The 26656-nt window shown below is 35.0% G+C and overlaps 1 protein-coding gene across 4 annotated transcripts; it reads right to left on the bottom strand.

Annotated features, from left to right (window-relative positions):
* Positions 1 to 1368: 1368 nt before the first annotated feature.
* Positions 1369 to 18889, bottom strand: LOC117916551. Of its 4 annotated transcripts, none has more exons than XM_034832639.1 (5): positions 18783 to 18884; positions 18140 to 18253; positions 17093 to 17359; positions 15798 to 16042; positions 1369 to 1905 (listed from the first exon to the last, which is right to left on the bottom strand). In XM_034832639.1, exons 3-5 carry the CDS (start codon positions 17322 to 17324, stop codon positions 1567 to 1569), a joined length of 816 nt encoding a protein of 271 aa, XP_034688530.1. In that variant the 5' UTR covers positions 17325 to 17359; positions 18140 to 18253; positions 18783 to 18884; the 3' UTR covers positions 1369 to 1566. The 4 variants fall into 4 exon arrangements, with proteins under 4 accessions (XP_034688530.1, XP_034688529.1, XP_034688531.1 ...); XM_034832638.1 differs by having other exon boundaries at positions 18148 to 18253; XM_034832640.1 differs by lacking the exon at positions 18140 to 18253 and having other exon boundaries at positions 1369 to 1902; positions 18783 to 18889.
* Positions 18890 to 26656: the final 7767 nt, after the last annotated feature.

The raw sequence follows: 26656 nt of genomic DNA, 5'->3' as shown, positions 1-26656 counted from the left end.
CTAATTATTCTTTTACAAAATCAAAATAAAAAATTATTTTTAAAAAACAATTTATCAAGTTTTTAGTTTTTGAATTTTTGGAAAAAAAAATGCTTTTGAAATAACTTGCGGTAGAGAATCAAGAAACATCTTCTTAGGATGAATTAAAATCCCCACTTATAGGTAGGATTTCATTTCCTCTATAATCATTCTTGATTCCATTATTATCGTCACTTAAGTTATCCATATATGAGAATGTATGAGAAAATGAATGAGATGGATGTTCTCATTCCTCACTCTCACGTACCAAATATGCTTTTAAGGCCATACATACTAATGCACTTGGAAACCCATCTTAATGTCTAAGACCAATCTTCCCTCCAATTAAGAGATAATGTACTATAACCTCAAATGGATTATTTAAGTCTATGAACCAATTATAAACAAATCATCTACCTGTAAGGAATTAATGATTTGCATTTTCCATATAACTTCTAATACATCCAAATCATGTACTATGTAAGAGATATCAAGCTCGAATGCTCAACATATATAATGCATAAATAGGATGGAAAAAGAAGAATTGGAATCATAATATAAATATTAATGAATTCCCTTTATTGTTTCATCATGTCATACTTTTAAAAGTTTTATCCCAACATTCAACACATCTATCATCTTTAGTTGACCGTCTTTCTACACCAATTCCTTTGAGTAATCCTTCAATGATGGAGATACTACAGTGGATTGTGATTTCCATTGAAGATACTACCATTGAGACTCATGTTCAACACATTGATAAGTAACTCATTATTTTGGAATCATGGTTTGTAACTAGTCAAGTTTGAGCACCCACTAGTTTCCACTTTTGGATATTGATTTCTTGATTAGTTGGCTCCTTCATATATTAGGTTGATGTGAGAGAGATATCTTTTTATCATATATTGTTTTGTTATTTGCTACTTTATAGATTCTATACTCCTCTTAGGTTATATTTTGGATTTAGTGACTTGTTATTTTTCTTTCCCATTTGTACTTGTTCTTTCTTATATCTTGTTTATTTATCATTTTTGTGACACAAATGAGTAGCATTTGTTCACAGGTTTGTCATTCATGAGTGTAAAGGTTAACAAGAGCTACTATTTTGGCCATGTCGAGAATGGTTTAGATTAGGTTTTATTTTTGGGTTCAATGAAGTTTTATGAGAATTGAGGGGCTCATTTATTTAGTTTTTGTCACAAAATTGGCAGAGGGAGGATTGGTAATGCATTAGTTAGTTTAGGATTAACAATTTTGTTCTATTTATAGAATTGAGGTGCATATAGGTGAGAGAAATACTCAGATTAAGGTTCTCTAAAACTTTATAGCAGCCTCTCACAGCATAAGTAATGATCCAAGAATTAAAATCTTGAAACTACATAAAAAGATCATTACAATTAATATATATATATATATGAAGAAGCAGTGTGACGGTGGGGAAGAAGCCAAACTAACATGCTAGTTTAGGCAGCCTAACAAACCAGAACATCATAAATCCTTGAAGAAAAAGTAGCAGATTAAGATTTATATGTCAGTAAGCAACTTAAATCAGTAGTAACGAGAGCCTGTGTCATAAACACGCCCACCTGGATATTGGCCTCTGGGTTCAAACCCATGATCCCTGGCACCCCCAAGAAATCGAGCCCGTTCTCTGTAAGAATCAAAATGATCAGCATTATAGGCTCGACGTTGTTCTTCAACCCTATCATAACCATGAGGATCACTTGGGCCCATGCTACTATTAGAGAAATGGTCCATTGCAGCTTGCTGATATTGACTTTGCCGGGCGTGTGATTCCCTTCGGAGGAACTCATCTCTTCGGTTGGCATGCCGAGCCCTAAGTGCTCCTAGTTGATCCTGATATTGAGCATTGATTGCATTTATCTTCTGAAACACAAATACACTTGAGAGAGTTACACATCAGAGAGTTGGTAAGCTAAAGTACACACATGATACACTCTTATCCAACTAGGAATGGGTCAAACAAACAAGATCTTGGTAACAAGAAGGTTCACCTCTTAGAATAATATACAAGCACTACTTCACTCTCACTTGCAGGAAGAATTTATATTAACACATTTCTTTTTCTCCCTTTTTACGATAAGTAATTAGTTTCTTTCCCCTTCCTGTTATGTGAAGTTAAACCTATAACCTCCCCCATCTCCACCCAACCCCTTTTCTTGGGGCAAGGCCCCAGAGGAGCAAGAAGAAATTAGATCAACAGAGAAATAAGAAACATATCAAGGTTTTCCTAATAGCCTAAAGAAATACCTCCTACCACACATGCCCTTAAAAAACCAAGGGATAAAAAAAAAAAAAAAAAGAACACAGCAACTGAAACCCTACCTTTTCCTAGTCAAGAAAATTGAAAGAAACTTTGCTAACTGCAAACTTAACCTCAACTTCTTTTTAGATTAGCCACAAGTAGATACAGTTTCAAGTATTGGTATTGGTGAGCCTCAATGCAGTTTGGTCTTGGCCAGAAAAAATAATAAACTTAGAAAGAATAAAAATAACCAGTTAAATTACATATATGAAGAACAAAGTAGACAAGAAATGAAAAACATGTCGTTACATATAACCAAACTAAAGGGCCCATAAATGTGCCACCACCTTGGATCACCACATCCTATTTTAGGTGTTCTGGTTTTTCAACACAACAATGGGCATAGTTTTTTGTCACTACACCTTTGCATGTAACTTTTATATATGATCTGATACTGTTATACTCAGCAAAGCATAGACTGCTTATCATTTAAGAGACTTACCAAAATGAATCCTATTTGACAGACTTAACATTGCATACAAAGATTTAATCAGTACATCCATCAAAAGTGACAAATAAGCTCAGTTTAACTGAATATTATAAAACTTCATGCCATAAACTGTTAACTTCCCTAATTCTGATATGCTCCAGGTGAGTCATACAAGTTTTTTTATCCTATATATTTCAGCATCAGAACCTACAGCACAGACTCATGTACACGGGAATCTGACAAAAAGGAGAAACCCCACTTTTTAAAAAAAATTTAGTCCTTGTATTTATGCATTAAAGAAGTGATGCTCTCCACAGAAACCAACACAGAAATTTCAGCAAGTACCTGAATAATGTTTGAGAACATTTTTTTTTTTTTTTTGATAAATAAGAGATTATATTAATAAATGCAAAAAGTGTACAAGAGTACACGTGTTGTATACAAAGAGCACCAAACAAAAAACAGGAAAGAGGGTACACAAAAAAATACTCTCTCCCTCATCCATGACCCAACCAATCTATGAAATCAACCAAATGCGTATATCCTTCTATATACACCCTAACCCACCCTAAGAAATTGTTAAGGAAAATATCTTTTAGCCTTTGATTTAACAATTCCTCACATTCAAAGTATCTCCTATTTCTTTCCTTCCAAATTGTCTAAAAAATACAAGAAAGAGCAACTCTCCAAGCCTTATGTCTTCTATCTACAAAAGAGCCAAACCACCTTAAGAAAGTCTCCCTAATCAAATCAGATATAAGCCACCAAATACCAAAAATGGAAAACACCAGTTGCCATAAAATTCTCGCCTTGTCATAATGGAGTCTATGATCAATGGACTCTAACTCTTCTTTACACAATACACACCTATTGGCCAACATCCACCTTCTTCTTTGAAGCTGATCCAATGTTAATACATTTCCCTAGCAAGCCTCCCAAGTGAAAAACTCACCTTTGAAGGAATCCACGAGTTCTAAATTATCTTTAAAGGGGAAGGGATGGTATAATCTATCTCCAACATAAAATAAAGCCCTCTTATAGAGAAGACTCCTTTGTTATCTCCCTTCCAAACTACTTTGTCCTCCTCCACCCTCTTCATTGTCTGTCCTTGGAGTTTAGATAGGAACTGCTCCATGACACGCAACTCCTAATCATTTAGGTTCCTAACAAAACGGAAGTTCCAATTTCCTCCCCCATGATGCTCCCAAAAATTAGCTACCCATGCCTCCTTCAAATCAAATAAGGCAAACAAGGACAAGAAAGTCTCACATAAGGGCTCCTCGCTACACCACCTATCTTTCCAAAACTTAACCCTTTTCCCATTACTCATTGCAAAGGAAATCTTTGTTTTAAAAAAATCCCATTGCTTCCCAATCACTTTCCAAACCCTAACCTCAGAGGAATCTCTCACCATTCTTGACCTCCAACCCCCTTCTTCCTACCCAAACTTTCCCCTAATGATTTTCTTCCACAACGAGTCTCTTTCACTAGAAAAGTGCCAACACCATTTGCAAAGGACCTTATTAAGAAAAGAAAGGGAACAAACACCTAGCCCTCCTTTCGATTTTGCTTTACAAACAATTGACCACTTGACTAAGTGTATTTTGTTCTCCAAGGCCTCTCCTCCCCATAGAAAATCTCTTTGAAGATAGAAATGCAATATATATATATTTTTTTTATATATATTTTTTGGGATAAAAAACAAGAATGCATTAAAAATGGACAAAGCAAATACATGAGAAGGATGAGGCACCATCCCTAGATTTACAAAAGCTAAATGAAGAAATAAAGATTGACCTAATCCAGTATACCAATATGACCTATACATTTATGCAGAATCATAAGAGAAAAAACAGTACAAAAGCTCTCAATTGAATGAGATTTTATACATCTTAACATCCATGAGAATAACAGCATCTTGATTGGAAAGGAACATCTTGATCGAATAAAATGGAAGATATAAATCATACAATGTTCACATGATCCCTTCTAAATTTATATAAAATGCGATAAGATGGGACAAGGACCTTTAGCACCTCATACAAAAGCATTCTACACATAAAAGGGAAGGCATGTCACTCTGATGAGGATATTCTTCCTGCCAAGGACAGTAAAACCAGTAGGGTTGTCCACTATGAAAAGAACACAATACTGACAGCTTCCACTTTGCAGCTGTGGTTCTTTCAGTGAAGAAGACAAGTAAACCAGAGCAACACACTTTGGTAATGCTTGTGAAGAAAAAATGATGCTTCTTAGGCAATTCTTGGATGGAAGGTTCAAAATTTTGAACCAGACAATGATTAAGTTGAAAAATATATGAGCATTGTATCTCTCTTTTTTGAGTTTTGTTGTGTACAAGAGGTTTGTATTTAATGCAGCGTTGTCAAAAGCAAAAGGCAATGTTGAGGTTATAAGACTCTTTTTAGCCTAAGGCCAAAGGCGAAAAACAAGGGAATAGCCTCACTATAGTAAGGTGATAAAAAATAGGGGGAATCATGTAACTATACACTCTGTTAGCTGTATATATCTGTACATACCATAATTTGGTTGTTTCCTTAGGGATAATACCTTCCTAATCAGGACTCTCAATTGTATATATATACAAGTATTATTCCTCTAATAAATAATAAGGAATTGAGAAATACCTTGATTCGGTTACATGGTATCAGAGCCATTGGCTCAAATTCTGGGTTTGTTCTTGGGTCACGGGATAAAAGTGACCTAGTAGCGTCACTGCCTTTGGAGGGAGAAGCGAGGTGTCAAGATCGGCCGGTACCCGAAGTCCGGCGACCTGAAGCTGAACGCGTGAAGCTCACGCGTTCGGACTGAGAAGCAGGACGCTTCAACTCACACGCCGGCGCGTGGAGGAGCGTAGCAGCTTCTTTTGACCTCCGATCAGTTCCGTTGGCGTCGCAATCCCGTTCTCTGGCTAGGGTGATCTCGCTCTTGGACTTTGAGATTCTGCCATTGGGACGCGTCGACGGAGATTTGTCAGATTTGTCACCATCGCTAGTCCGGCGAACCTTGCCCCTCGATCCACCTTCCTGAGACGCCTTCTTCTCAGATCCCGCCACCCTCTCACGCCTTCTCTCTGCCGTCGAAGCGACGCCGTCTTCCGAAATCATTGAAAGCCCCGGCCTTCACTGCCCAGAGGAGCGCCTTTTATTGTTCGCCGCTGCTGTTACTTAGCCGGAGTAAATCTCGACTCACCACCGCTTCGACGCCGATCACCGGTGTTCCTCCTGCTCCGCCGCAACCCTAGATTCGCACTTTGCTACGAATCCGGCCGGCTGTTCCCCAGCATGTACATCGCAGTCGCCGAAAACCGACGGTTGTGATTCTCCGATCCAGTAGCACACTCCTCTTCGCCCACCTTGGCAGCCATGACAGCAATCCATTTTGTCAAGGGTTTTATAGTTGCTTTTGACGCAAGCTTTGACGCTTTTGATGCCTTCTTGTAAGAGAGGTACTTGTCTCTTTCTTCTTGCTGTGTGGTGAATTGTAATTTCTGGTCTGGGCTGATCACTTTGGAGATTGAATTTTATTATCATGGAAGAGAATAAGAATTCTGTTGCTGATATAGTGCCCATTGTGTCAAAAATAACTGAACACAAATTAAATGGGTCTAATTATATTGAATGGAGCAAGACTATCAAAATTTATCTGAGAAGTGTTGCTAAAGATGACCACTTGACTGAGGAACCTCCTATTGATATCACTAGAAAACTTTGGATGCAAGATGATGCATAGTTATTTCTGTAGATGAAAAACTCTATTAATAGTGATATTGTTGGTCTGTTGAGTCATTGTGAATTTGTTAAAGAGCTAATGGATTATCTTGATTTTCTGTACTCTGGAAAAGAAAATGTCTCTCGGATGTATGATGTATGGAATGCCTTCCATTGTCCTGAGAAGGGAGCTAAATCCCTCACTGCATATTTTATGGACTTCAAGAAGGTATATGAGGAATTGAATGCACTTATGCCTTTCAGTCCGGATGTTAGAGTACAACAGGCTCAACGGGAACAGATGACTGTTATGAGTTTCTTATCCGGTCTCCCATCTGAGTTTGAGACTGCAAAATCTCAAATTCTTTCTGGTTCTGACATTGGTTCCCTTCAGGAAGTTTTCAATAGAGTTCTACGAACTGAGAATGTCTCATCTTCTCAGCACACCAATGTTCTTGTTGCAAAAGGAGGAAATGCAGAAAATGCAAGAAGGGTAAATAACAGGGGTGGAAACAGGGCATTCGAAAATCGTGGCAATGATTCAAGTACTATTGTGTGTTTTTACTGCCATGAGGCTGGCCATACCAAGAAAAACTGCAGGAAATTGCAAAATCGAAATCGGAGAATTCAAACTGCCAATGTTGCTACATCTGATACTGCTACATTTTCAGACTCCTCAGACAAGATCGTCACAATGACAGCAGAAGAGTTTGCTAAATATTCACAGTATCAAGACGCACTGAAAGCATCTACTCCTGTTAGTGCTCTGGCAGAGTCAGGTAAAACATGTCTTGTCTCCTCCTCAAACAAATGGATAATTGATTTAGGTGCCACAGATCATATGACAGGTAATCATAAAACTTTCTCTACCTTCAGAACACATTCTGCTCCTCCTGTTACTGTTGCTGATGGTTCTACCTATGAGATTAAAGGGTCTGGGACTGTGAAACCAACATCTTCTATTACGTTATCTTCTGTGTTAAACTTACCAAATTTGGCCTTTAACCTAATCTCTGTCAGTAAACTTACCAAAAATCTGAATTGTAGTGTCTCATTTTTCCCTGATCATTGTGTGTTTCAGGATCTTATGACGAAACGGACATTTGGTAAAGGACATGTATCTGATGGGCTCTATATTCTTGACGAGTGGGTACCTCGACCAGTTGCGTGTGTCAGTACTGCCTCTCCTGTTGAAGCTCATTGTCGGTTAGAACATCCTTCTCTACCGGTGTTGAAGAAATTATGTCCTCAGTTTGATACTTTACCTTCATTAGATTGTGAGTCGTGTCATTTTGCGAAGCATCATCGTAGTTCTTTAGGCCCAAGGATTAATAAACGGGCTGAGTCTTTGTTTGAGTTAGTACATTCTGATGTTTGGGGTCCGTGTCCTGTTACTTCTCAAACTGGGTTTCGATATTTTGTTACCTTTGTGGATGATTTTTCTCGAATAACTTGGATTTATTTTATGAAGAATCGTTCAGAAGTATTTTCCCATTTTTGTGCTTTCTCTACTGAGATTAAAACCCAATATGATGTGTCTGTGAAAATATTAAGAAGCGATAATGGAAAAGAATATGTATCTAACTCATTTCAGAATTACATGAGTCACCATGGGATTCTTCATCAAACATCTTGTGTTGATACTCCTTCTCAAAATGGGGTTGCTGAAAGAAAAAACAGGCATTTACTTGAGACGGCTCGTGCACTCATGTTCTAGATGAAGGTTCCGAAACAGTTTTGGGCCGATGCAGTTTCCACAACTTGCTTTCTGATCAATCGTATGCCCACTGTAGTGCTTAAAGGTGATATTCCGTACAAAGTAATACATCCATAGAAATCACCTTTTCCCCTTGAACCAAGAATTTTTGGATGTACATGCTATGTTAGAGATACAAGGCCTTTTGTTACTAAACTTGATCCTAAGGCGTTACAGTGTGTTTTCTTGGGGTACTCAAGACTGCAAAAGGGCTATAGATGTTTCTCGCCTGATCTCAATAAGTATCTAGTATCAATGGATGTTGTGTTTTTAGAAGACACATCCTTCTTCTCTTCACCCACAAGTTCTGCAAGTGAGGAGGATGAAGAATGGCTCGTGTATCAAGTGGTTAATTTGAGACCAACTGTTGGGCAATCAAGTGTGGTTGATTATGATGCGTCTCTTGCTCATTTGGGTCCTGTTGTTAATATTCCTCCTGCTCCAGACAAACCACCCATTGTCCAGGTGTACTCTCGGCGCCTAGTGACAACCGATACATGTCCTGCACCAGCTCCTTCGTCATCTGATCCTTCCAGTGATCTCGACCTTCCTATTAGCCTTCGGAAAGGTAAACGACACTGCAAATCTATCTATTCCATTGCTAACTTTGTGTCTTATGATCACCTGTCATCTTCCTCAAGTGTCCTTGTAACCTCTATAGATTCTATTTCAGTACCTAAAACTGTTACAGAGGCCCTGAATCATCTTGGGTGGAAGAATGCAATGCTTGAAGAAATCTGTGCATTGGAGGATAATCATACATGAAAACTTGTTGATTTGCCTCAAGGAAAGAAAGTTGTTGGCTGCAAGTGGGTCTTTGCGGTAAAAGTCAATCCTGATGGCTCTGTGGCACGACTGAAAGTCAGGCTTGTAGCTAAAGGATATGCTTAGACATATGGAGTAGACTATTCTGATACTTTCCCTCCAGTTGCTAAACTTAATTTAGTTCGACTATTTATTTCTATTGCTGCTTCCCAACAGTGGATGATACATCAGTTAGACATCAAGAATGCTTTTCTTCATGGTGATCTAGAGGAAGAGGTCTATCTGGAGCAACCTCCTGGGTTTGTTGCTCAGGGGGAGTATGGGAAGGTTTGTTGTCTGAAAAAAGCTCTCTATGGATTGAAGCAGAGTCCCCGTGCTTGGTTTGGAAAATTCAGTAAGGAGATTCAAGCATTTGGCATGAACAAGAGCGAGAAAGATCACTCCGTTTTCTACAAGAAATCAGCTGCTGGTATCATACTTCTTGTGGTCTATGTCGATGATATAGTTATTACAGGAAATGATCATGCAGGAATCTCTGATCTTAAGACATTCATGCATTCCAAGTTTCATACAAAGGACTTGGGTGAACTGAAGTATTTCCTGGGAATAAAAGTATCAAGGAGCAAGAAAGGGATGTTCTTATCACAGAGGAAGTATGTGCTTGATCTGCTTAAAGAGACCGGTAAGATAGAAGCAAAGCCATGTCCTACCCCGATGGTTCCTAATGTACAACTTATGCTAGATGATGGAGATCCCTTCTACAACCTTGAAAGGTATCGGAGAGTGGTTGGGAAGCTGAATTATCTCATCGTGACGCGACCAGATATTGCATATGCAGTAAGTGTTGTTAGTCAGTTCACATCTGCGCCTACAATAAAGCATTGGGCGACTTTAGAGCAGATTTTGTGCTATCTAAAGAAGGCTCCTGGTTTAGGCATACTATATAGTAGTCAGGGACACACTCGCATTGAGTGTTTTTCTGATGCGGATTGGGCAGGTTCTAAGTTTGATAGAAGATCCACTACAGGTTATTGTGTGTTCTTTGGCGGGAATCTAGTGGCTTGGAAAAGTAAGAAGCAGAGTGTTGTATCCCGTTCGAGTGCAGAATCTGAGTATAGGGCCATGGCACAGGCTACTTGTGAAATCATATGGATACATCAACTCTTATGTGAAGTGAGAATGAAGTGCATAATGCCAGCAAAGCTTTGGTGTGACAATCAAGCCGCCCTTCATATTGCTACGAACTCAGTCTATCATGAAAGAACCAAACACATTGAGGTCGATTGTCACTTCATTCGTGAAAAGATTGAGGAAAATCTAATCTCTACTGGCTATGTGAAGACTGGAGAGCAACTTGGGGATATTTTTACAAAAGCTCTAAATGGAACTCGAGTTGAGTACTTTTGTAACAAGCTACGCATGATCAACATCTATGCTCCAGCTTGAGGGGGAGTGTTAGCTGTATATATCTGTACATACCATAATTTGGTTGTTTCCTTAGGGATAATACCTTCCTAATCAGGACTCTCAATTGTATATATATACAAGTATTATTCCTCTAATAAATAATAAGGAATTGAGAAATACCTTGATTCGGTTACACACTCAAATAGTGAAAACTATCAAACTTCCCAAACTACCCTTTCTACCATCTCACTTCTTACCATGAACCATTTCCTTTTTTTATTAATTTGACATGACAAGTCAAAGACCATATTATTGTCTTTAAACTTGGACATATGGCAACTAAAATATTTAAAAACATTAAACATTTTAATTGTGCAGAAAAGTTAAAACCAATAAATATGAAAAGATATAATAGTGAAAAAACTTAAAATCAAAAAGATTTAATGAAACTATCACATTTTTTTAATAAAAAAAAATAATAATAATAATAATAATAATAAACAAATAAATAAAGCAAAAAGGTGGAGGTATTATGGAGGGGGGAAAAAGAAAAAAAAATGAAATAGTGAAAAAATTTATAATAAATAAATAAAAATTCATAAAGCTAACACATTAACAAAAGAAATTTATAATTATATCTAATAAAAATTATAATGTTAATTAATTTAATAGGATTAAAAAGGACTAAAAATGTAAAAATTATTAGATATTATATAAAAATATAAAAAATTAATAAAATAATATATGTTTATTTATTATATACCTATTATATTAATATTCTAATTATATAATAATAATACATATTTATAATAATATTTATATATTATATATGTTAAAATATTATAACATCTATATTATATTGAAATATTGAATTTGTTAGTATTAACATATATGGAAGAGGGAAAAAAAAGGAAAAAGGAAAAATCATCTTAGTTGCAACATGTCCAAGTTTAAAGACAATAATTTGGTCTTTGACTTGTCATGTCAAATTAAAAAATAAAAAAGGAGATGGTTGACCACAAGAGGGAAAATGGTAGAAAGGGTAGTTTTGGAACTTTAATGTTGTTCACTATTTGAGTGCATGTTTAAAGTATCACTTTTTCTAAAATCAATCGACTTTGAAAGTGTAAAGTAAAAGTTTCAAAAAATGAAATATTTTCTTAATAGTGTATAGTTAAATAATCCCTCCTAAAAAAATATACATATATGTACCTATTTGATACTCAATCAATATAAGCGTTGTCTTCAACAATCAACACTATTAATTTTTCATTCCTCTAATGTCTTATAAAATTAATAAAATAGTATTAATTATTCAAAGAGTTAAATATTATACCCCACATCATAAGAAACATCATATTGTTTAAAGATATCCATCCTGTCTAAATGCATATTCTAATTTTTTAGACATATAAAAGCAAAATAAGAAACAAAATAAGAGATTGAACATTCTAGGTATACAATACCTACATTCCATGTTCTAGTAAACAAAAAGTATGGGTTGCTAATGGATCTTTGACTTCCATCAGTGGTAAAGGCAATGTTTTAGTCACTCATAATCACTCTCCCATTTGTTTTGCATGTCCCAAATATGTCTTGTAACTTATTGTCTATCAATAAATTAGCAAAATCTCAAAATTGTTTTGTAACTTTCTTTCCAATTCATTGTGTAATTCAGAACCTAACTATGGGGAAGATGATGGACTATGCTAAAGAAAGAGGGGATCTCTATTACTTGGTTACTAAGGAGCAAGGAAAGATTCAAGCTCATCAAAACATAGGAAAAATATAAGAATCTGGTTAATGCTTGAAAAATTAGGGCATCCAATCTTTTTCTCTTTGAAAACCTTGTATCCTAAATTGTGTGTCGACTTAGATCTTTCTAAATTCCAATCTAAAGTATGTGAGTTGTCAAAAAACCACCATATTTCTTATCTTTTAAGTAGGAAAGGAAGTGAAATTCGTTTTTCTCACATCCATGCTAATGTTTCAGGCCCTTCACAAGTTCCTTATCTCTTAGAAGCAAAATGGTTATAAGTTTTATCAATGATTGTACCTGAACCACATGGAACTATCTCCTAAATGAAAAGTCCGACACTATCCTTACCCTTAAACAGTTCCACCCCATGATCCAAACCTAATATAATGCAAAATTGCAAGTTATGAGGTTGGATAATAGAGGAGAGTATTTCAAAAAAAACCCTTGGAAATTATTTATTAGAGAATGGAATTTTCATCAAACTTCTTGTGTAGATACTCCTCAACAAAATGGAATAATTGAAAGAAATAATAGACATTTATAGGAGGTAGCTAGAGCCCTAATGTTCACTAGAAACGTTCCTATGTACTTTTAGGGAGGTGTAGTACTTATGATTGCCTACCTTACCAATAGAATGCCCACAAAAACCCTTACTCCAAGACTCCAATAGATGCCCTGAACAACACCTACCTCAAAGAAATTACCTTGGTTTCCTTCCACCTAAAATCTTTGCTTGTACTATATTTATCCATATCCCAAACAAAAATCGATCCAAGCTTGATCCCAAAGCCAATAAGCGTATTTTTTGGGGCTATTCTCCCACACAAAAAGGGTACAAGCCCTATCATTCACCTACACAAAGAAAATTTGCCTCCATGGATGTTAGTTTTCTCGAAAACCAACCTTATTACCAAAAATCTTATCTTCAAGGGGAGAAAATATTGCAGGAAGATCAATGTTGGATGCTTCCTTTATCCATTTGGAGTCATGCTACTGAACATGCTGATGTGGAGGAGACTAACATCATACAACCATCAGCAATAGTAGAAAATGTTGATTCAAACTTGATGGTATAAATTAGGAGGCCAAGGCCACCAGTGCAAAAACAAGAACCAATCTCTCTTACACACGACCAATCTCTCTTTCTGATTCTGAGATAGAAGATTTAGAAGGCCTTATGCGGTCTCTTGATTGTCTACACATATCACCTTCGGTTTCAGATAAGAGATCCTGGTCTTTATCTCCTTCAGAATTTTTCACAGTCAAATCTTTCTTTCTGGCTTATCTCAATATTCTGAGTCGCCTCTAGTTTTCCCTACCAAGTTTGTCTGGAATTCTCAAGTCCCCTTCAAAGTCAAGTCCTTTGTCCGGTTGGTGGCTCACAAGAAGGTTAATACTAATGACTTGCTACAATTGAGAAGACCCCACAAAGCACTTAGTCTCGACATATGTAAGTTGTGCATGAAGCATGGAGAAACAGTAGATCACCTTTTCCTCCATTGCTCTTTGATGATGGGGTTGTGGCACAGATTATTTCAATTAGCAAAGACGGATTGGGTTCCCCCAAGGAGCATCTCTGACATGTTATCTACTAATTTTAATGGTTTTGGATCTTCTAAGAGAGGGATTATTTTATGGCAAGACGCGTGCATCGCGTTAATGTGGGTGGTGTGGTGGGAAAGAATGTAAGGATTTTTTAGGATAAAGCAAGGAATTCAGAGTATCTTTGGGATTCTATTCGTTTTCTTGCTTCTCTTTGGGCTTTTTGTTCTAAGGTTTTTAAGGGGATACCTCTTAATGTGTTACAACTTGATTGGTTAGCGGTGTGTAACTAAAGTGTTTGCTTATTCTCTCTTTGTATTTTCTTATATTTGATTACTTGTAGTCTTGTTTTTCTTTGGTGGGAGGATTCCTCATCTTCTTTTGTACCTTCTTTTTATCAATATATTCCTTTGTCATTTCCTATAAAAAAAAAAAAAAAAAACGACCAATCATCAACTCCAGATATATCATATGTTATTAGCATGGTAAGTCAAATTATGCACTTCCCCTTAGAATGTCATATTGATACAATCTTGAGAATCTTAAGGTATATGAAGCCCACTCCAAGAAAAGGCTTATTGTTCTCAAAGAACAATCACCTTAGAATTGTGGCTTATCCATATGTCAATTAGACAGTTCTATTACTAATAGGAGGCTTATACCTTTGTGGGAGGCAACTTGGTTACATGGAGAAGCAAAAAGCAATAAGCAGTTGCTTAGTCTAGCGTTGAAGCTAAGGTTCGAGCTATGACCCTTGGCATTTTTGAACTCATCTAGCTAAAAGGTCTATTGGGGGAACTACAGGTGAATCTTAAGGATCCGTGAGATTATATTGTGACAATAAGATTGCAATCAGCATCGCTCATAACCCAATACGATATGATAGGATCTAGTATGTTGAGATTGATAGACATTTAAGGAAAGGATTGACAGTGGGCTGATTTGCACTCTGTTTTTCACATCCAAACCACAACTAGATGATGTCTTCACAAAGGGAATTCAAAATCCTACATGTAACACTATGGTTGGCAAGATGGGAATGGAATGTATCTTTGAACCAACTTGAGGGGAAGTATTGGAATCCAGCAATTTGATTCCTAATTTTATGGTGTTTATCTTATTTATTCTTGATTTTGCCCACATTTAATTAGTTGCCTATGTGAATTAGGGAAGTTTTAATTTAGAAGCTTTGCAGGAGGATTTGTAGGAAGAATTTCTGCCTTATTTAGTTTCTATTTATCATACAAGTCCCATAGATGTATATATATCTGTACTAATTTTTCAATGAGAGAATAAGAAGGTTCCTTATTTTCGAACAATTTTTTCCAACATAAAGTATTTACGTTCATAGTAGGATCCACTTTTTTATGGAATGAGTAAAATCAATAACAAGAGTATCTTTTACAATCCCTAGAGAGATAGTCCACTAATAGACCAACAAATAACTAATTTGACCCAGTGACATCCAAGTCATAAATGTTTGAATCCTGCATACATAACACAAGGAGATGTTGCTTAATTCTAAAGTAGTAAAATGCCTAATCATCCCTGTGGGACAACTCTGTTTCTAAACACTACTTCATGGAGAAACAAAAACTTCTACCTTATTATGTTTAACAAAATCATGGTAAAAATTCTTCCAAGGATATGCTTTATTCTAACAAAATATGTGTACATGACATTAAAGAAACAAAAAGGGCTAAGAGATTGTTGTTTCCGAATATAAAACCTTCACACCAATAAAAGATACAGAAATAAACGTCTGTTTGGGTATAGTTCTTAATTTTAGTTTTTAAAAATAAAAAGCAGTAATAAATTCTATAAAAAAAAAAAAAAAATAGGACCAATTGTATAAAAAGTATAGATTTGACCCTATGTCTTTAAAAATCAATTTAAAAAATTTTAAAATTTAAAGTGGTAAAAATTATATAATACCTTAATTTTTTAAAACCATTACCTTCTCAATGTAAGCCTTTAAGAGTTCTTGTATTTATATACAAGTTATTACTATTTTCTAAATTTAAAACAGAAAGTGTATCCAAACTGACACTAAATAACATACTAACCTCCCTATGTCTAGCATTTTCGACATCCTCTGCATCAGTTTGTTCCTTGGCTAGCTTCAAAAGATCATCATGGAATTTCTTCTCAATACCTTCAAAAGTATGTGACAGAGGATTATCCTCATACCCAATGTCCATATCTTCTTCATGGGGCTGTGATCTGGGATCATTGTTGCTTTGTTTCTCTAGACCTAGTTTTGCATCTGGCCTCTGCCCCTGGTAAAAGGATAATGCATCACCCCCTTGACCTACACCACAATAAGTACAACCTTCTGAGAACAGACAGTCCCCCACAAAAAATGTTATGAATAAACACAAATCAAATTGTTGACAGATTGAGATAAACATGGAAATTTCCTATCTTTTTCTCTTGCAGCAGAAATGAACATGACACCTGTTCAGTGCAGAAAACTGCATTTTGCTAGTGTAGTGGTAATCAAATTAGAGCTTTGCAAGCCAAGTTCTCTCGTTAACTAATAATTCAAAATGAGACACTTCACAACTAAATAGAATTGATTGATTACATCATGGTAGATTTTCTTATTGAAATAGTTTTAATGAAAAGAAGATAATCAGGAAATAGACGAAAGTACAACAGGGAACAGCCATACTATGCACCACCCCATTTCCTAGATCATTGTGAAAAACAACCAATCATACTAAAAGGAGACCCAACCATGTAAGAGCATTAGATTCAAAACCATCAATATCACTTGATAAAGCAACATGGTTACAAATTAACTCTTCAAAGATATCCAATTCTCAAAATTTTCAGGAATTTTATTGGTCACTTGTGTTCTGTATTCACCAAGATAGATAAGTGTTTTGGGGTTCATGGAAATTCATCCCACAGCAATAAGTTCAAAAAGTGTTGCATGCTATGTCCAATCCCAAAGATAGGCAATGAACTTTTGCACCTAATAACAAATTGAGAACAGATGAAAAAGATTAAAAATAAAAAATTTAAAAATTAAAAAACAACTGTTTACTGTTGAAGTCAATCTAATGGAAAAAAACAATGTGAAAAGACAATGTTATACAAAAGGGATGAGACAATGTTATATAAAAGGGATGTGACAAAGGAAAAAAGACAAAAACATTTGGCAACTCTTTTCTATTAAAGACAAAGCAACTGATTCTTGAATATAATACATATATAGAATTTTCTACCTAAATTTGTTAATACGTATTGCTGGCTTTCTATGAGCATGCAGAGCAACCAAGATAAACTAAAAAATCAGAGCAAAAATAGGAGATGAGAGGAGAGGGGGGTGGAAGAGTCAAAGTATAACTGTTACCCTCGTTAAACACATGAGATGGGTTTGATACTTTTGGTCCATCTCTTTCCCATCTCCATTGTCCCTCCACTTTTGAAGTTCCATAAAGATGCTCCTTCTCAGAATTCAAGCCTTCTAACCGTCCTTGGAAATGACTAGACTTGTGCTCCATCCTCTGACCAGACATATGCTGCATCTGAGCAGTGACATAGGCATTGACACCTGAATCAGCATACTGGCCCTGACGTCTCATCTTTACCAGTTAACCAAGAAGCTCCAATGGAAGCCCTAACAAACATAACAGCCATTAAAGTGTTATTTTAAGCATGTGAGAAACTGGGAGAAGTAATGCTAATAAATTAATTATGTACAGAAAAAAGGAGAAGAAAAAAATTGAATTTCAACAGAAAGCAAACAACTGCTATAATTGTGTATGCCAGGAAAACAAGGATCAGTGAAATTCAAGCAAACAAATGCTATAATTGCGTATGCCGGGAAAACAAGGATCAGAGCACTAAACATTTTGTGTTATGCCCATGATTAAGCAGTGACATTATAAAAAATAATATAAACAAACAAACACATGTACATAATCATATGGGAGATACACACAAGCACAGGGATTATGCAAAGATAATTGAAATCAAGCATTGCAATGGGAAAACTCGTCCTGAAGAATAAATTAAAACTATAAGCTTTCATTACCAAAGATTTTCAGGCCACTCTTCTCAATGAGGTGAAACAAAATGGATCAAAATATAAACCACTTTTCCATTCATAGCTCCAAGATTCAGCAGTATGACCCCATTCAGTGGATCACTATCGTTACCATAGTTATAAGAAATTCTAAAAGGGATGCCATGTCCCATCCAAAGATAGCCTGTTCGCACACAACTAGCCAGCCATTTGACATGTGGAACAAGCTTATCAGGAACCCAACACATATAGGACCAAAGCAAATACATCCTGTTAGAGTACTACTTCACCGAGGGGTTGAGCCACAAAGAAAAAGAAAAAATAATGAACATTAAGCTAACATACTCCACCAACAGACTTCAAAAGACTTACCACCATACCTCAATTCTAGGACATGGTAATCAACTCACTTCACATCTCCTCACCAACATGGCCCGTATAACCTTGTTGAAGGCTTCCCATTTGATGGCCTGAAACTCTATATCCCTTCGCCAAATAAAAATGTAACCCAATATCAGCCAATCCACTACCAACCTCAGAACTCACTTCTCCCAACCAAATAAAAGCAAATAGAGACCAACATAATTATTCTAGACCCATTCCTCCGCAACCAAACACAGCACAATCCCATACAGCAAATAACAGTCATAATAGTAAAAATGATGATAATAGTATTGGAAACATCAAAATTTCTCAATTCTGAACTCTCCCAACCAAATAAAAACACGCACAAAACTTTCTGGAACCAATTCCCAGCCACCAACCAGGGCACAATCCCATATCCAAACTCATCCAAAATGACCCATATAATGGCAATAGGAATAATATCGAAATCATTGTCCAGAATGATCAAACAAGAAAAAAGAAACAATAATAAAAGCAAATTTGGGATATGAATTATATCAATCTAGGGCAAACAAAACGTACATACTCCGCTACAAAAGTGTGAACAAATGCGAGCAGAGATCTGCACATAGAGAGATTGAAGAAGGTTTGGAGGCGATTTGAGACATACCTCACAGCGAAACAGGCTCAATCCTGTTTTCTTTCTCTGTCTTTCCGTAGAGACTGAAGCCAGAAGCTACCTCGATATGGAAAAAAAATGAAAAATGAATTTTTGCAAGTTAGCCGGGGACTTCCCCTATCATCAACTCCTTCTTTTTTTATTATTGTTTATTATTATTTTTTACTTGGAAATCATTTTAATTTCTAAGCACATGAATCGGAGATTTATTTTTATTATTATTTCTTTTTTCATTAGGGACGGGCATCTTTATAAAAACTAGTTTTAAAGTACTGAAAGTAGGGATGAGAATGGTACAGTTTTTTTTTGGGTATCACCTTGTCCCTCTAATTATATATAAAATTAAGGGAGAATTATATTTTAGGGGTAGATGACCCCAAATTAACAAAAGATTCGTGTAACTCTTTAAATTGAGTCCAAAACTCAATGAAAGTATGAAAATTGAGTTGAAGGATATTATCCTTCAATATTTCCAAAAATGCCCTTTGTTGATTTTGAGAAAAAAATTTTAAAAAATTATTTAATTTAATATTTTTTTAAATAGTTTTATTTAATTTAATATTTTTGAAAAAAAATTATTTAATTTAATATTTTTGAAAAAAAATTATTTAATTTAATATTTTTGAAAAAAAATTTTAATTTAATATTTTTGAAAACCACTTTTATTTAATTTAGTATTTTTGAAAAAAAAATTATTGAAAAAAAAATTATTTAACTATTTAAAAAAATTATTTAATTTAATATTTTTTTAAAATAGTTTTATTTAATTTAATATTTTTGAAAAAAAAATTAATTTAATATTTTTAAAAACCACTTTTATTTAATTTAGTATTTTTGAAAAAAAAAATTATTGAAAAAAAATTATTTAACTTAATTTTATAAAATATTTTATATATGTTTAAATGGTATATTTGTCCGTTACTATTTCATATCCTTCAACTCAATTTGAGGAGTTACACGGACCTTTTGTTAATTTGGGGGCCCATATACCCCTAAAACATAATTCTCCCTAAAATTAATTTTAAAAATTAATTGATTTAATTATTATTTTCTTATTTTATACATATATATTATATGCATTTATATTTGTTGGAGTTTGGTAACCCGATTTTCTTTTTTTATCCAACCTGAAAAGTTCATATATGGTGAAGGAAAAAATTATGGATTTTCCTACTTTATTTATTTTTTTCTCTCCCATATATATATATATATGCAATGGTGTATAGGTTTTCAAGGATTTATATAATAGCCGCTTCATTTTGTACCAATTTTTGACAGTGGATTATTCTTCTCTTATGTTCGTGGTTTTTCTTGTTTAGGGTTTTCCACGTAAATCTCTATGTGTTCTTATTTTTTCTTGTTGTCTATTCTCATGTTTCCACAGCAAATTGGTGTTAGAGTGAGGTTTGATCTTCTTGACAATGGCAATAATAAAATAGGATATTCCGCTTTTGGATCGTAGCACCAGATTTTTGCTATGTTGTCAAGATGCGGGTTGTGCTCATGCAAATGGATTTAGATGATGCACTGTTAGGGTTTGATAAGATGGCCTCATTGTGGACACCGAAGGAAAAGCAACCTAAATATCGAAAGATTATCTTAATTTCATCTTCATCTATCAAATCAAATTCTACAAGACATTTTGAAGGAGAAAATCGTCATTGCATTATGGTTAAAGTTGGAGCAGTTATGGATGACGAAAAGTCCAACCAATAAGTTGCATCTAAAGCAACAATTGTATTCTCATCGTATGAAAGAAGGTACGCCTTTAGAAGATCACTTAACTGTCTTTAAGGAAATTGTTTCTAATCTAGAGATCATGGAGGTTAAGTATGATGAAGAATATTTAGGGTTGATTTTATTGTGTTTGTTGTCTTCTTCATATGTGACTTTCAGAGATACTATTTTGTATAGTCGTGACACTCTTACCATGGTGGAAGTTTTTGATGTTTTATTTTCTAAGGAGAAAATGAAGCAGCTGGTGGTTAGATCTGAGGCTTAGGCAAAGAGCCTTGCTATTTGGGGATGGACACAATAGAGGAATTCTAGTGGTGATCCAAAGGGTAGATTGAAATCCAATAATAAAGACAAAACATGCAGGTACTCTAAGAAAAATGACATATCAAATTTGAATGCTATAAGTTACAAAACAAGAATAAGACAGCTATTGCAAATCAAAAGAGAAAACAACCAGAAAAATTCGGTGAAGCTAGTGTTGCAGAAGATGAGTATAGTGATGGAGAACTCCTAGTTTTTTTTTTTTTTTTTTTTTTTTTTTTTTTTTTTATGGCGACTCCAAACCTTACGAGGATTGGATCCTTGATTCAGGTTGCACATTTCAAATGTGTCCCTAATTGGGACTAGTTTTCAACATTTGAAACAGTGTTCAAAGGTGTTGTGTTGATGGGAAATAATGCATCTTGTAAGATAGCTGGTATTGGAATGGTCAGAATCAAAAAGTTTGATGAGTTTGTCAAGACACTTGGTGATGTGAGGCACATTTCAAATCTAAAGAGGAACATTATCTCGTTCAGTACTTTTGATTTAAAAGGGTACAAGTACACTGGTGAAGGTGGAGTCCTGAAGGTTAGCAAAGGTGTTCCTATAGTGATGAAAGGGTAGAAAAGGTCTGCCAAATTATATGTCTTACAAGGTTCCATAGTTATAGGTGATGCTGTTGTTTCTACTCCTTCCTTGTCAAATGGTAATGTTACTAGACTTTGGCATATGCGTCTTGGGCATAAAGTGAGAATGAGATGGCTGAATTGAGCAGAAGAGGACTTCTTAATGGTCAAAGTATTAGTACACTGGAGTTCTGTAGGCACTGCATTTTTGGGAAGCAGAAGAGAGTCAAATTCACGAAAGGCATTCACATCACAAAGGAGACACTTGATATATGGGGACCATCTAGGGTAACTACTAAGGGAGGTGTTAGTTATATGCTGACTATCATTGATGATTTTTTCAAAAAAGTTTGGGTGTTCTTCTTGAAGCAAAAAAGTGATGTGCTAGCTACATTCAATGAGTGAGAGGTAAAGAAAGCAGATAAAATGTCTCTGTATTGATAATGACTTAGATTTTTGTTATGATGAATTTAACGTTCTATGTAAGCTGGAAAGAATTGTGAGGCATCATACAATTCGTTACATTCCATAGCAAAACAGTGTGGCAGAGCGAATGAATAGGACTTTGATGGAAAAAGTATGTTGCATGCTCTCCAATGTTGTTTACCTAAGTCTTTCTGGTTGAAGCTACCTCTACAACTTGTTTTCTCATTAATCGCTTTCCCTCAACTGCTATTAACAAAGGGACTCCACAAGAAGTATGGTCTAGTACTCCTGCTAGTTACTCTAATTTGAAGATATTTGGATGTCCTGCCTATGCTCATGTTGATAATGGAAAACTGGAACCTAGATTTATAAAGTGTCTTCCTTGGCTATAAGTCTGGTGTTAAAGGATATAAGCTATGGTGTCCAGAAATCAAGAAAGTCATAGTTAGTAGAGATGTTATTTTTTATGAAATTGTTATGCTTTATGACTCATCTTTTAGAGATCCTTGTGATAAAGAGCAATAGAAATCAAGCACACAGGTGGAGTTTAAGATTGGGTCAAGATCCATACCAAAGTCTACATCTCAGTCTAGTTCAGAGATGCAGAGTGGTGGTGGTGTTGCTCCCTCACCACCACAGTATTTTATTGTTAAAGACAGGTCTAGAAGAGATATTAAACCTTTACTGAGGTATGCTGAGGCTGATTTGGTTGCTTATGCCTTAAATGTGGCTAAAGGTATTGATTCTAGTGTAGAACCTTCTAACTACTCAGAGGTAGTTAATTGTGATGATTCTGGCAAAGGAATGATTGCCATGCAAGAGGAGATGGAGTCACTTCATAAGAATGACATATGGGACTTAGTGAGACTGCTTAAAAGTAAAAAGACTGTTCATTGCAAATGGGTGTTCAAGAGAAAAAAAAAGAATACCAGGAGTTGAAGAAGCCATGTATAAGGCAAGATTAGTTGCAAAGGGCTACAGTCAAATTCTAGGTATAAACTCCACTTATGTGTTTTCTCTAATTGTAAAGCATAGTTCAATTCGGGTCTTTGCTTGGTATTGTGACCATGCATGATTTTGAGATTGAGTAGTTGGATGTGAAAAGAGCATTTTTACATGGAGAACTTGAGGAGGACATCTACATGTAGTAGCCTGAGGGTTTTATAGTTTCAGGAAAGGAGGACTATGTGTGTTTGCTGAAAAAGTCTCTCTATGGCCTAAAGCAATCAACTAGATAGTGGTATAAGAGCTTTGACTCATTTATGATCACTCGTGATTTCAAAAGAAGCAATTATGATAGTTGTGTCCACTTTAAGAATAGTGATGATGGGTCATTTGTATATCTACTCTTATATGTTGATGGTATGTTAATAGCACCCAAGGATATAGAAGAGATAAGAAAGATAAAAGTCCAGCTCAATAAGGAGTTTGAGATGAAAACTTAGGAGTGACAAAGAAGATACTTGGAATGGAGATTCTAAGAGATAGAAAGGCATGTAAATTATACCTAAGTCATAAAGAGTACATTAAGAAAGTTTTTCACAGGTTTAATATGCAGAATGCCAAACCTGTTAGTACTCTATTAGCAACTCATTTTAAACTTTCATCTGTTTTATCTCCACAATCAAATGATGATGTTGATTATATGTCACAAGTTCCATATTCTAATGTAGTGGGGTGTCTTATGTATGCTATGGTTTGTTCACATCTAGATTTATCATATGCAGTCAGTAGATACATGACAAATCCTGGTAAAGAACATTGGAAAGTAGTTCAATGGATTTTCAAATACTTACGTGGCTCTACTGATGTTTGTTTGCATTTTGGGAGAACTAGAGATGAAGTTGTTGGGCATGTCGATTCTAATTTTGCAAGTGACCTTGATAAAAGAAAATCTCTTACAAGGTATGTTTTTACTATTGATGGTGGCGCTATCAGTTGGAAAACTCTTTTGCAGACTATAGTTACTTTATCTACTATTGAGGTTGAGTACATGGCTATTATAGAGGCTTGCAAGGAAGCTATTTGGTTATAAGGACTATTTGGTGAACTTAGTGACAACTTGCATATTACCATTGTTTTTTGTGATAGTTAGAGTGTTATATTCCTCACAAAAGATTGGATGTTTCATGAGAGGACAAAGCACATTGATGTTAAAATCGAGCAATGTACCCTTTATGCTTTATAATCGCATGCAATGTGAATTTTTGGAGTGATAGTGTTACCTTAATTAGACAGAAGGTGCATATTGCATGTGCTCTCCACGTGACCTATTTAAATGATGGCAAAAGGGTCATTTCATTTAAAAAAACCCCAAACCCTAGCCCACCATCTTTCTTCCTTCGTTCATTCATCCTTTCAATCTCTATCGTTTGTCCTGCTTCCGTCACCATTAGTGCTGCTGTGGATCCCTTCACCGACCACCTATCGCATCACCACGTTGCCTCTAAGGACTCAACTATCCTCAAATCCTACACTATCATTCTCTTAATCAAACCCTAGCCCCAATACCTCCCCTAAACATATCATTTCGATGATCAGCCACCACTAAAACCTCGACCTCGACCTCGCCTTCCAATTCTTCACCAATTTTGCCCACAATTATGAAACCTACCTCACCACAATAAAGCTACCAATTGCTTCAAACTCTCCAAATCCTGCATTTTCTGGTTTTTTAAATCCTAATTTTTTTTTCATTGCTAAAATTTATATGAGAGAAAGGATTAGAAATGCTTCAGATAAGTTTCCATTTTCGGATTCTTGTTTCTTAAGCATATTCATTGGATTTGACAATGTTGTCATTTGAATTTTGAATTGATTTTCTTTTTGGATTTTTATATTGTTTTTCAATCGTTTTTTGTTTGATGATTTGAATTTGGTTGTTTTGGATCATGATGGTGTTTTGATTTGTTGCTTTAATTGTTAGGTAAAACAGATTTTTTGTGAATCCGAGCTTGTTTGGTTGTTGAGAAAATGTGGTGAAAGAAAACGAAGGAAATAAGAATAAGGAGGGTTGGGTTAGGGTTTAAGGTTTAAAAATGAAATGAATTTTTTTACCCTCACTTATTAAAAAAAAATGATCATTTTGGTCTTGGTCATGCGAAAAGCACATGCCATTTCGTAAAAAAAATGTAATGTCCTGACTTAGAAAACGCACATTGCATGCAATTATAAAACATACAGGATACATTGCTCGATTTTGAACTTGAGGGGGCAATATGCAAAACACGGTATAGGTTAAGGGGGTAAAGTGTAATAAACCCAAATAATTTTTTATGTTTATTATGGTTTTAAATATCATTAATTATTAAATAAATTAAAATTTAAATGGATGCATGAACCGCCACTCATCTGATCATAGTGGCCTCATTCATGCACCTAATCATCTTTAAATTGTCTTCTTCCTACTTATTTGATGTTCTCCACTTCTCACCTTTTCTTCAGGTGGGGCAAAATAATTGCAACTAATCACATATGGAAATTGCACCAGGTAATCTCTTTGCGTTTTGGGAAATGAAGAATCCTTGTGTTTATCGCACTCTTCAGTGTCTTCCAATTGAAATGTTGGTTGAGATCATGATTCGAGTTGCAAAAAATATCATCAACGAACTTCTTTAATGCAAAAAAAAGGTGTACATCAAGCCTTTGAATTTTTTCTATATGTATATAGGCATATAGTCATATTATAAATAAAGATTAATCTTCATATTTAACATTATAGTTGTAGAAAATTACATGAGGCATCGAATGAGACAGAAATCATGTAATATATCTTGTTAGAAAAATTCCTAGCCAGCATAGGGTGTGAAACTAGGTGTAAGGTGACTTTATTCTTAAAAAGTTACAGAAATGTTGGAAATCCATAAACATTATACAAGTAAGGAATGATAAGTTTTTATTTTAGATGATTTAGTAATCCTATTTGAATAAATGTTTACGTCTTATTTGTTATGAACCTCTCTCTCTCTCTCTCTCTCTCTCTCTCTCTCTCTCTCTCTATATATATATATATATATATATATATATTATAATTAGAGTTTTTTTTTTAGCTTGGAGAAAGTAGAATCGGGTGTTGATCTTTGAAGAAAGTACTTAAAATGAACCATATGGGAGCAATGTATGTGTATGCAATCAAATGAAAAAGAAATGTTATATATTTTGGATGTGGTTAAGAAATCAACCCAATTGGAAGAATACAGAGCAACAACGAAGTTTTTCATATTGACAATGTGGGTTAGAAACCAAAATCTTAAATATGAAGAACTCAAGTTCTATTATCTGGAAACATGTAAAAAAACAAGAGTTGGCGCAAACAAAGACTAGAGCAACATTTATGTTAGAGAAGTCGAAGGTGACAAACGTTGCCAAACTTATGCGGTAGCCAATGAAGTCTCCACCTTTTGTAGAATATTTAAATAGATTATGATGTTGTTTAATTATAGTTGGTCTAATTTTGATACACAATACACTTTCCCATCTTTTTTTTTCTTTCATTTTGGTTGTGTTTGTTCCATTCGCAATATTGTATATTAATAATACACTTTTTACAATCTTATACAATTTTATGGATTTGCTTACTTCTAGTTTAAAGTTTATTATAATTTGAAAGTTTTTTTTCGCTCCAAATATTGATCTTATGCCTCAATTTTTTTTTCTTTCATTTTGGTTGTGTTTGTTCCATTCGCAATATTGTATATTAATAATACACTTTTTACAATCTTATACAATTTTATGGATTTGCTTACTTCTAGTTTAAAGTTTATTATAATTTGAAAGTTTTTTTCGCTCCAAATATTGATCTTATGCCTCAAATAA

The sequence above is a fragment of the Vitis riparia genome, chromosome 6 (assembly GCF_004353265.1).
Source record: "Vitis riparia cultivar Riparia Gloire de Montpellier isolate 1030 chromosome 6, EGFV_Vit.rip_1.0, whole genome shotgun sequence".
NCBI classification, from domain to species: domain Eukaryota; kingdom Viridiplantae; phylum Streptophyta; class Magnoliopsida; order Vitales; family Vitaceae; genus Vitis; species Vitis riparia.
This window is presented reverse-complemented; position numbering and strand designations above follow the sequence as displayed.